General features: G+C 45.9%; 1 protein-coding gene and 1 long non-coding RNA gene across 3 annotated transcripts in view; one reads left to right on the top strand and one right to left on the bottom strand.

The window, feature by feature from the left end:
• ATXN10 (ataxin 10) overlaps positions 1–1,452 on the bottom strand; it is a 112,739-nt gene extending 111,287 nt beyond the window's left edge. For both annotated transcript variants that reach the window (XM_072145308.1, XM_072145307.1), the window contains exon 1: positions 1,263–1,452. In XM_072145308.1, the coding sequence (XP_072001409.1) occupies positions 1,263–1,402 (140 nt within the window). In that variant the 5' untranslated portion in view covers positions 1,403–1,452. The remainder of the gene's footprint in view (positions 1–1,262) is intronic.
• Positions 1,453–1,464: 12 nt separating this feature from the next.
• The window catches only part of LOC140126159 (uncharacterized), a 60,320-nt gene continuing 48,971 nt past the window's right edge, over positions 1,465–12,813 (top strand). Inside the window, exon 1 of the long non-coding RNA XR_011854774.1 lies at positions 1,465–1,591. This is a non-coding gene — a long non-coding RNA (uncharacterized lncRNA). The remainder of the gene's footprint in view (positions 1,592–12,813) is intronic.

Raw genomic sequence — 12,813 nt, forward strand, 5'->3', positions numbered from 1 at the left:
GAGGCTACACCCCAACATACAGCACAGAGGCTACACCCCAACATACAGCATAGAGGCCAGATAATAGAGGCTACACCCCAACATACAGCACAGAGGCTACACCCCAACATACAGCACAGAGACCAGATAACAGAGAGGCTACACCCCAACATACAGCACAGAGACCAGATAATAGAGGCTACACCCCAACATACAGCACACAGACCCCCTGGGGTACTTTATAACCCTAGAGGGTCTGATAATTCCTGCCATATGCTGCACTACAGCTATATTTGGAAGTACAAGTCCTGGAATCTCGTATAGATTCCAGGCTCTAATGGAGACAGATTGTGGTCCCCGGATGATGTCATGGAGGAATGGATGGGGGCAACTATCACATCAAAGATGGTGGCATCAAGCGGGATATAAAAGGATTGGCCACTCTTTTAACTAAGTTGCCCGGTGCCTTTACTGCCTTAATAATAGACCCAAAATGTTCATGAGGTGATTTAGCGGTCTTGATACTTCCTTTTGCGCTGTGTGCAGACTCTCTGTGCTTCTTTGTATATAGATGTCTGAGCTCTACTGAATAGGAGGAGCTGTAGCAGGAGATTATGACCCACCCTGCTTCCTCCCCCTTCCTGTCTCTGTCAGTGAGGACAGACTGGGAGAAGAAAGATACAGTGGGAGACGCCATAAGGATGGACTGGAGCAGTGAGAGAGAGAGAGGAAGCTGAGTATATATGCAGAGGCGGCATGGTGAGAACAGGAGAAGGCTGAATCAGGAGTCAAAGACACAGGTATGTGAACATGCAGAGATTCAATGAAAAGTGGCCAACCCCTTTAAATGACGCCGCGTCAATCGTGAGTGTTAACTGTAATATGCAGAAAGAACCTGGCCAGAGCACATGGCTGCTTTCTTCTAATTAGAGCTCCCCTCCTGACCTCAGGCAGTGTTTGGCATTACACTTTCCCATACACCTGAGCTGCAGAAGGGGATGATGGTTTAATCCAATGATGAAATATAAGGGGTTCCTCCTGCATCCCCCAGAATCCTCCTGTTCCTCCATAAATCCTACAGGACCATGTACACCCAGCTCCGCTACATCCCCCAGTCACATGACAGCCCATATAAAACCCGCTTTTACCCACAGAGGGGGGGGGGGGGGGGTGGCGTCACGTGATAATGACATATCATACAGTATAATATTATACAGGCGGCGCAGTGCATGCTGGGAGTTGTAGTTCCAGCACAGGACGGCCTGCTCACATGATCTTCTCACCTGCACTCCGCCCCTCTGAACAGCTCGGTAACCCGCCGCACCGCGTCACAGCCCCGCGGTTCCGCCCCCGCCAAATCTTCCCTCATCCATCTCTCCAGCTCCGCACATCCCGCTGTCATATGCTCCAAGGGAGCCGCCATCTTGAGCTGAAGACACAGCCCACCGCGCGGCCATAGCAACAGGCCCGCCAGGCGGGAGAGAGATTCCTATTGGTGAATCACGGTAGGGGGAGTGGTTGGTGATTGGCTGGAGAAGGCGCTAGCTGTGATTGCTTCCTGGAGCTGTCAGTCAGGAGGAGAGCGGGAGATTTGTGTTAGTCCCTGTCTGAGGTAATTACTGACAAGACGTCATGTGTGTACAGTACAGCAGAATAGTGAGTGCAGCTCAGGAGCATAAGTAATGTCATGTATGTACACAGTGACTGCACCAGCAGCAGAATAGTGAGTGCAGCTCTGGAGTATAATACAGGATGTAACTCAGGATCAGTACAGGATAAGTAATGTCATGTATGTACACAGTGACTGCACCAGCAGAAGAATAGTGAGTGCAGCTCTGGAGTATAATACAGGATGTAACTCAGGATCAGTACAGGATAAGTAATGTCATGTATGTACACAGTGACTGCACCAGCAGCAGAATAGTGAGTGCAGCTCTGGGGTATAATACAGGATGTAACTCAGGATCAGTACAGGATAAGTAATGTCATGTATGTACACAGTGACTGCACCAGCAGCAGAATAGTGAGTGCAGCTCTGGAGTATAATACAGGATGTAACTCAGGATCAGTACAGGATAAGTAATGTCATGTATGTACACAGTGACTGCACCAGCAGCAGAATAGTGAGTGCAGCTCTGGGGTATAATACAGGATGTAACTCAGGATCAGTACAGGATAAGTAATGTCATGTATGTACACAGTGACTGCACCAGCAGCAGAATAGTGAGTGCAGCTCTGGAGTATAATACAGCATGTAACTCAGGATCAGTACAGGATAAGTAATGTCATGTATGTACACAGTGACTGCACCAGTAGCAGAATAGTGAGTGCAGCTCTGGAGTATAATACAGGATGTAACTCAGGATCAGTACAGGATAAGTAATGTCATGTATGTACACAGTGACTGCACCAGCAGCAGAATAGTGAGTGCAGCTCTGGGGTATAATACAGGATGTAACTCAGGATCAGTACAGGATAAGTAATGTCATGTATGTACACAGTGACTGCACCAGCAGCAGAATAGTGAGTGCAGCTCTGGAGTATAATACAGGATGTAACTCAGGATCAGTACAGGATAAGTAATGTCATGTATGTACACAGTGACTGCACCAGCAGCAGAATAGTGAGTGCAGCTCTGGAGTATAATACAGCATGTTACTCAGGATCAGTACAGGATAAGTAATGTCATGTATGTACACAGTGACTGCACCAGCAGCAGAATAGTGAGTGCAGCTCTGGAGTATAATACAGGATGTAACTCAGGATCAGTACAGGATAAGTAATGTCATGTATGTACACAGTGACTGCACCAGCAGAATAGTGAGTGCAGCTCTGGGGTATAATACAGGATGTAACTCAGGATCAGTACAGGATAAGTAATGTCATGTATGTACACAGTGACTGCACCAGTAGCAGAATAGTGAGTGCAGCTCTGGAGTATAATACAGGATGTAACTCAGGATCAGTACAGGATAAGTAATGTCATGTATGTACACAGTGACTGCACCAGCAGCAGAATAGTGAGTGCAGCTCTGGGGTATAATACAGGATGTAACTCAGGATCAGTACAGGATAAGTAATGTCATGTATGTACACAGTGACTGCACCAGCAGCAGAATAGTGAGTGCAGCTCTGGAGTATAATACAGGATGTAACTCAGGATCAGTACAGGATAAGTAATGTCATGTATGTACACAGTGACTGCACCAGCAGCAGAATAGTGAGTGCAGCTCTGGAGTATAATACAGCATGTTACTCAGGATCAGTACAGGATAAGTAATGTCATGTATGTACACAGTGACTGCACCAGCAGCAGAATAGTGAGTGCAGCTCTGGAGTATAATACAGGATGTAACTCAGGATCAGTACAGGATAAGTAATGTCATGTATGTACACAGTGACTGCACCAGCAGAATAGTGAGTGCAGCTCTGGGGTATAATACAGGATGTAACTCAGGATCAGTACAGGATAAGTAATGTCATGTATGTACACAGTGACTGCACCAGCAGCAGAATAGTGAGTGCAGCTCTGGAGTATAATACAGGATGTAACTCGGGATCAGTACAGGATAAGTAATGTCATGTATGTACACAGTGACTGCACCAGCAGCAGAATAGTGAGTGCAGCTCTGGGGTATAATACAGGATGTAACTCAGGATCAGTACAGGATAAGTAATGTCATGTATGTACACAGTGACTACACCAGCAGCAGAATAGTGAGTGCAGCTCTGGAGTATAATACAGGATGTAACTCCGGATCAGTACAGGATAAGTAATGTCATGTATGTACACAGTGACTGCACCAGCAGCAGAATAGTGAGTGCAGCTCTGGAGTATAATACAGGATGTAACTCAGGATCAGTACAGGATAAGTAATGTCATGTATGTACACAGTGACTGCACCAGCAGAAGAATAGTGAGTGCAGCTCTGGAGTATAATACAGGATGTAACTCAGGATCAGTACAGGATAAGTAATGTCATGTATGTACACAGTGACTACACCAGCAGCAGAATAGTGAGTGCAGCTCTGGAGTATAATACAGGATGTAACTCCGGATCAGTACAGGATAAGTAATGTCATGTATGTACACAGTGACTGCACCAGCAGCAGAATAGTGAGTGCAGCTCTGGAGTATAATACAGGATGTAACTCGGGATCAGTACAGGATAAGTAATGTCATGTATGTACACAGTGACTGCACCAGCAGCAGAATAGTGAGTGCAGCTCTGAGGTATAATACAGGATGTAACTCAGGATCAGTACAGGATAAGTAATGTCATGTATGTACACAGTGACTGCACCAGCAGAAGAATAGTGAGTGCAGCTCTGGAGTATAATACAGCATGTTACTCAGGATCAGTACAGGATAAGTAATGTCATGTATGTACACAGTGACTACACCAGCAGCAGAATAGTGAGTGCAGCTCTGGGAGTATAATACAGGATGTAACTCAGGATCAGTACAGGATAAGTAATGTCATGTATATACACAGTGACTGCACCAGCAGCAGAATAGTGAGTGCAGCTCTGGGGTATAATACAGGATGTAACTCAGGATCAGTACAGGATAAGTAATGTCATGTATGTACACAGTGACTGCACCAGCAGCAGAATAGTGAGTGCAGCTCTGGAGTATAATACAGGATGTAACTCCGGATCAGTACAGGATAAGTAATGTCATGTATGTACACAGTGACTGCACCAGCAGCAGAATAGTGAGTGCAGCTCTGGAGTATAATACAGGATGTAACTCGGGATCAGTACAGGATAAGTAATGTCATGTATGTACACAGTGACTGCACCAGCAGCAGAATAGTGAGTGCAGCTCTGGGGTATAATACAGGATGTAACTCAGGATCAGTACAGGATAAGTAATGTCATGTATGTACACAGTGACTGCACCAGCAGAAGAATAGTGAGTGCAGCTCTGGAGTATAATACAGGATGTAACTCAGGATCAGTACAGGATAAGTAATGTCATGTATGTACACAGTGACTACACCAGCAGCAGAATAGTGAGTGCAGCTCTGGAGTATAATACAGGATGTAACTCCGGATCAGTACAGGATAAGTAATGTCATGTATGTACACAGTGACTGCACCAGCAGCAGAATAGTGAGTGCAGCTCTGGAGTATAATACAGGATGTAACTCAGGATCAGTACAGGATAAGTAATGTCATGTATGTACACAGTGACTGCACCAGCAGCAGAATAGTGAGTGCAGCTCTGGAGTATAATACAGGATGTAACTCCGGATCAGTACAGGATAAGTAATGTCATGTATGTACACAGTGACTGCACCAGTAGCAGAATAGTGAGTGCAGCTCTGGAGTATAATACAGGATGTAACTCAGGATCAGTACAGGATAAGTAATGTCATGTATATACACAGTGACTGCACCAGCAGCAGAATAGTGAGTGCAGCTCTGGGGTATAATACAGGATGTAACTCAGGATCAGTACAGGATAAGTAATGTCATGTATGTACACAGTGACTGCACCAGCAGCAGAATAGTGAGTGCAGCTCTGGAGTATAATACAGGATGTAACTCCGGATCAGTACAGGATAAGTAATGTCATGTATGTACACAGTGACTGCACCAGCAGCAGAATAGTGAGTGCAGCTCTGGAGTATAATACAGGATGTAACTCGGGATCAGTACAGGATAAGTAATGTCATGTATGTACACAGTGACTGCACCAGCAGCAGAATAGTGAGTGCAGCTCTGGGGTATAATACAGGATGTAACTCAGGATCAGTACAGGATAAGTAATGTCATGTATGTACACAGTGACTGCACCAGCAGAAGAATAGTGAGTGCAGCTCTGGAGTATAATACAGGATGTAACTCAGGATCAGTACAGGATAAGTAATGTCATGTATGTACACAGTGACTACACCAGCAGCAGAATAGTGAGTGCAGCTCTGGAGTATAATACAGGATGTAACTCCGGATCAGTACAGGATAAGTAATGTCATGTATGTACACAGTGACTGCACCAGCAGCAGAATAGTGAGTGCAGCTCTGGGGTATAATACAGGATGTAACTCCGGATCAGTACAGGATAAGTAATGTCATGTATGTACACAGTGACTGCACCAGCAGCAGAATAGTGAGTGCAGCTCTGGAGTATAATACAGGATGTAACTCGGGATCAGACATTTCACCTCTGTGATTATGTGAGATGTTTGTGCGGCGGTGGTCGGCTAGTGCTGCCTGTGTGGGGTGAGGGACAGCCCTTGGGGTGTCTCTGTAGCTGCTGCCACTCATCCTCTTGCCTTCTATTTATTTTAAGTCGTTCTACAAAGCGAGTGTCTGGTTACTTCTTCTTATCCTTACTCGGGGGTCGGGGTCTTCTCTGTTTTGTATGGTCTGGATTATGTCCTACATGTCTGCAGGTGGCGCTGGCCCAGTGCTACAGTCGGGGCAGAAATCAGGTGCAAGGAGCAATCTGCTATCTGCTCCACCAGCCCCAGATGCTAGGTGGGTGTTCCCTGGCAGCTTTCTCTATGCATTCATGTCTTCAACTTCTAGAAAGTCGCAGCACACGAGTGCTCCCAAACTGGAAACTGTCCGCATTTGTGGCCTGGCGCTGTAAAAATGACCCTCTCTCTTACATCTTTAGTGTCAAACGCACCTCTTTATGATCCCATGCTGTAAATTACCCCTTTTATTAGCCCCTGCACTGTAAAATTACCCCTTTTAATAGCACCCACACAGTAAAATGCCCCTTTTTGTGGCCGCCATACAGTAAAATGTCTTTATTTATGGCCCAACAGTGTAAAATTACCCTTTCTATGGCCCGCACAATGTAAAATGCCTCTATTTATTGCCCCCACGCTGTAAAATGCCCCTTTTAATAGCCCTTATGCTATAAAATGCCTCTATTTATTGCCCCCACACTTTAAAATGCCCCTTTTAATAGCCCCCACACTGTAAAATGCCCCTATGTATGGCCCCTACACTGTAAGTGCCCCTTTTAATAGCCCCCATGCTGTAAAACACCCCTATTTATAGCCCCACACTGTAAAATGCCCCTATGTATGGCCCCTACACTGTAAAATTCCCCTTTTAATAGCCCCCATGCTGTAAAATGCCCCTATTTAAAGCCCCTACATTGTAAAATGCCCCTTATTATTAGCATCCATATCGTAAAGTGCCCCTATTTATGATCCACACACAGTATAATGCCTCTATTTATGGCCCCCACACTGTAACATGCCCCTTTTAATAGCCCCCAGGCTGTAAAATGCCCCATTTTCATGGCCCTCACAGAGTAACATGTGCACATATAATGCCCATAATGTGTCCCATCCATCTATATACCCCCTTTTCCTATAACTCCCACTTATAATTCCCATCTTTTCTATAGCCCCCACCAATAATCCCCCTCCCTCTCTTATAATCCCTCCCACAGAATGGAAGCAGAACAGTGGAGCCGGGAGCCAACAATACTCAGCTCCCTGCTCCAGGCTTCAGCATTATTAGTGGTGGGGTACAGTATGGAGGGGTGATTATAGGTAGCGGCTATAGAAAGAGTTATAGGTTAGGGTCCACTCTGCAATCCGGGATGGTGGGACAGACCCTACAATCTGGGACGGTTGGGGGAGGATGTGTCCTCTATACAGGAGAAGCTACAGGGGTACATGTATCCGTCTGACCCCAAAGGCCACATCAGATGACCTCAGTGACCTCAGAGCTGTAATCCACACTGTAATACGTTACTCCCCGGAGGCTCCAGGTACACGTCTCACATCCTCCACTATAAATTTCGGAGATGACAGGCTTCTAACGTTTCTGGGAAAACCTGTCTACACCACACAGGGTGCACAGCCCCTCACATCCTGAACATGGCCGAAACACCCCGGGACGCTTTCTGAGAGATTCTCAAAGATTTTATATGCCACCTAGTGGAGAGCGCCGGAACTGCTATTTCAAAAAGTTTTAAAACATTTTTGGAGTTTTCAGGGTGCATATGACATATATGTGTAATTTGTATTGATAATAAACGTTTCTATGGTGAGGCATATAGTGGTACCCCATTAACCTCAGATTTTCTGCATTATTTCGGGAAGGTTCCCCGTACACCGAGAAGGTTTTCAAAGGGATGAAGATAAAAAAGCAGCGTCTGGAATTACAACCATCCAGACTGGGGCAGAGATTAGAGACAGTCTGTGATCTACCATGTGGGTGACATCCATAATCTGTGCCATCTCCTGCTATCCCGAAAATGAACTACACAGGCATATTGTAGAGGTTTCCAAAATTGTATGGCTCTTGTCCATCCCAAAGCAGAACCAGAGAGATTTAAGGAAGGGAAGTGCCCTCGTCTGAGGTGTGGATATTATTTCATTTAATCTGGTAAGGAAATGGACACTATGTTCAATCTGCTCAGCTCCTCCTGCTCTATAACATGCTGCCTGCAGATAGGACACTATGTTCAATCTGCTCAGCTCCTCCTGCTCTATAACATGCTGCCTGCAGATAGGACACTATGTATAATCTGCTCAGCTCCTCCTGCTCTATAACATGCTGCCTGCAGATAGGACACTATGCACAATCTGCTCAGCTCCTCCTGCTCTATAACATGCTGCCTGCAGATAGGACACTATGCACAATCTGCTCAGCTCCTCCTGCTCTATAACATGCTGCCTGCAGATAGGACACTATGCACAATCTGCTCAGCTCCTCCTGCTCTATAACATGCTGCCTGCAGATAGGACACAATGTACAATCTGCTCAGCTCCACCTGCTCTATAACATGCTGCCTGCAGAGAGGACACTATGTACAATCTGCTCAGCTCCTCCTGCTCTATAACATGATGCCTGCAGATAGGACACTATGTACAATCTGCTCAGCTCCTCCTGCTCTATAACATGATGCCTGCAGATAGGACACTATGTACAATCTGCTCAGCTCCTCCTGCTCTATAACATGCTGCCTGCAGATAGGACACTATGTACAATCTGCTCAGCTCCTCCTGCTCTATAACATGCTGCCTGCAGATAGGACACTATGCACAATCTGCTCAGCTCCTCCTGCTCTATAACATGCTGCCTGCAGATATGACACAATGTACAATCTGCTCAGCTCCACCTGCTCTATAACATGCTGCCTGCAGAGAGGACACAATGTGCAATCTGCTCAGCTCCTCCTGCTCTTTAACATACTGCCTGCAGATAGGACACTATGTACAATCTTTTCCGCTCCTCCTGCTCTATAACATGCTGCCTGCAGATAGGAAACTATGTTCAATCTGCTCTGCTTCTCCTGCTCTATAACATGCTGCCTGCAGATAGGACACTATGTATAATCTGCTCAGCTCCTCCTGCTCTATAATGTGCTGCCTGCATATAGGACACTATGTACAATATGCTCAGCTCCACCTGCTCAATAACATGCTGCCTGCAGATAGGACACTATGCACAATCTGCTCAGCTCTTCCTGCTCTATAACATGCTGCCTGCAGATAGGACACTATGCACAATCTGCTCAGCTCCTCCTGCTCTATAACATGCTGTCTGCAGATAGGACACTATGTACAATCTGCTCAGCTTCTCCTGCTCTATAACATGCTGCCTGCAGATAGGACACTATGTACAATCTGCTCAGCTCCTCCTTCTCTATAACATACTGCCTGCAGATAGGAAACTATGGGGCAGATTTATCAAGTGTCTGAAAGTCAGAATATTTCTAGTTGCCCATGACAACCAATCACAGCTCAGCTTTCATTTTACCAGTGCTCATGAATATTTTAAATGGGAGCTGTGATTGGTTGCCATGGGCAACTAGAAATATTCTGACTTGCAGACAGCTTGATAAATCTGCCCCAATGTATGATCTTCTCAGCTCCTACTGCTCTATAAGATGCTTCCTGCAGATAGGACACTATGTACAATATGCTCAGCTCCTACTGCTCTATAGCATGCTGCCTGCAGATAGGACACTATGTACAATCTGCTCAGCTCCTCCTGCTATATAACATGCTGCCTGCAGATAGGACACTATGTACAATCTGCTCAGCTCCTCCTGCTCTATAACATGCTGCCTGCAGATAGGACACTATGTACAATCTGCTCAGCTCCTCCTGCTCTATAACATGATGCCTGCAGATAGGACACTATGTACAATCTGCTCAGCTCCTCCTGCTCTATAACATGATGCCTGCAGATAGGACACTATGTACAATCTGCTCAGCTCCTCCTGCTCTATAACATGCTGCCTGCAGATAGGACACTATGTACAATCTGCTCAGCTCATCCTGCTCTATAACATGATGCCTGCAGATAGGACACTATGTACAATATGCTCAGCTCCTCCTGCTCTATAACAGCACTCTTAGCTCCTCCTAAGAGGGACTGGCCTGTTTTTATACAAGGAGCTGTAGTATCACCAGGTCCTCCTGTTATATAAGGACGTGTTTCTATTTTCCTGCTAAGGTTACACAATGGTAATTTGGGTTTTTATGAAATCATTTTCTATTTGAGGAATTTTGTGTCTTCCCCTGAGTAAATCATATTCTGCATTAGGGATGACAATGCGGCTGCTTCGCCCTGCGGGAAATAATCTAAATTGTCAGTTTTCTTGGAGTCTCGTTATAAAACCAGCTGCTACACGCCTTATGGAAGCCAATTAGGAGAGGAAGGAATGTGCGGGAGCCGACAGACGGGAACAGGGATTGGAAATTTTAGCCCTTTCTCTTACACCTCCTAAAACTGAAGATGGAAAGTTATCCAATGCAAGAGGTCATTGTACAGGGAGGGGGGGGAGATAAGCTGTGACATCATCTATTGTCAGTAGTGATGTAATGATGGGTCAGTGTTATCTATATAGAGGTCATTGTACAGGGAGGGGGAGGGGATAAGCTGTGACATCATCTATTGTCAGTAGTGATGTAATGATGGGTCAGTGTTATCTATATAGAGGTCATTGTACAGGAAGGGGGAGGAGATAAGCTGTGACATCATCTATTGTCAGTAGTGATGTAATGATGGGTCAGTGCTATCTATATAGAGGTCATTGTACAGGAAGGAGGAGGAGATAAGCTGTGACATCATGTATTGTCAGTAGTGATGCAATGATGGGTCATTATTATCTATATAGAGGTCATTGTACAGGGAGGGGGAGGGGATAAGCTGTGACATCATCTATTGTCAGTAGTGATGTAATGATGGGTCAGTGTTATCTATATAGTACAGACCACCTTATTTTGTAGGGGTAGTAGCCTAGACTTTGAGCTGTGTTTTGGCCCAGGTAGCGCCCTGGCATAGTACATCCCCTGTAACACATGTAATACACTAGAAACACATGATTAGTACATTTAATTTGCATCCAATAAAACTGAATCTCATAATAAGGGGGATTTTCATACAATTGTAAGTTCTGTTTTGCTTGAACCGCATAGAAGTTGTTAAACTTGGCTGTGAAGTAGCGCAGGAGCCGGCGTGGGTCATTTGCCAGAAACCTCAAAGTATTTAGGAACGTTAGACAGGAAAATTGACATTGTGAAAAAAAAAAATCATAAAAATTGTTATTTTGGTAAATAGCTCGCAACGTCTGAAATGGGAGACAGGAAGCGGCTCCGAGTTTATCCACTGGATTTGTGGTGTTTGTGTTATTGTACGATCAGGGGGGAAAGGAAATCTCCTCTAATGGACGGAGATGGGGAGAAGGTGACTGAGCGTCTCCACAGGATCCTAGAACGGAGTTAGAAGCGCATGTACGGAACCTGCGTAATGTCCTTACACATGGGGGTCTCTAAGTTCTCGGAGTACCCTACAGATTGTCACGGGTCGTAAGTGCATCCGTGTGTCCTACCAGCCCAGCCGAAGACTACTCCTCGCTCCAACAATGGCCCTAGTGGTCTGGCCCACGCCTCCCCGCCTCCTAGGGTGCACGCACGCGCGGCGGCTCTGTGAAATTTTGAGTGCCAGCACACCACTAATTGGCGCTGACCTGATAAATAGCCGGCCTCTTCCTGTCACCCCCCCCCGCCAGATCTTTGTGCCTCCTAGCCTAAGAGAAAACTTGATTCCTGTGTATTATCCGTTGTGACCTCCTGCTACGTTCCTGACCTCGATTCTCTACCGGCTGCTTTGACCTTGTGCTACGTCCCCGTCCCGTTCCGCCTTCTGCCTGACCACAACTGTGATTCTGTACCTTGCCATGGCCACCACCGCGGGCAAAGTCACGCCTGTGAAGGTATCCTGTGGCACCACGCCGCAGCAAGTCCAACCCGTTTTGCGACAGGCTCTGGTGAAAACCGGGTGCCACTTAGACTCTGCTCCCGGGTGTCAGCTTACATCATCGCTCGCGGTGGTTCACTGGGTTCACCACCACCGACCTTGACACTAGTATAACTGTGTATTATAAGCTTACCAGACATATACTTACTTATTTTAGGAAGTCTCTGTTCACTTGCTAAAACCTACCCACGCCACCATGATAAAAAATAGGGGGCGTGAATTCACATTTTAGAGGTGAAGTCAGTTGTAAATGGGGCAGGGTAAACTAAGCTATTGCCCCACTCCTGGAAACGTCCTTGGTTCTTTTTGCCAGTCTAGTCGCAGTGGACCCGAGCCTTGTTCTAATAAACAAGAACTTTTTTTTTACTATATCTCCTTTATCTGGTTTCCCTGTCTTAAAGGGATATCACAAGCCTCCCCTTTAACCTTATCCCAACAGAGTCTGTCTCTTCTTGCTTCACATTGTAAGCCTTGATGGGTGTAGACGAGGCCGAAGAACAGGAGAGCACTACAGTGACATACATCAGCCAGCTGCTCGTCCTCTGTGTGTAACATCTGCACCCACATGTTATTAGGTCCCGG

Source organism: Engystomops pustulosus, chromosome 4 (assembly GCF_040894005.1).
Source record: "Engystomops pustulosus chromosome 4, aEngPut4.maternal, whole genome shotgun sequence".
In the NCBI taxonomy this organism is placed as follows: domain Eukaryota; kingdom Metazoa; phylum Chordata; class Amphibia; order Anura; family Leptodactylidae; genus Engystomops; species Engystomops pustulosus.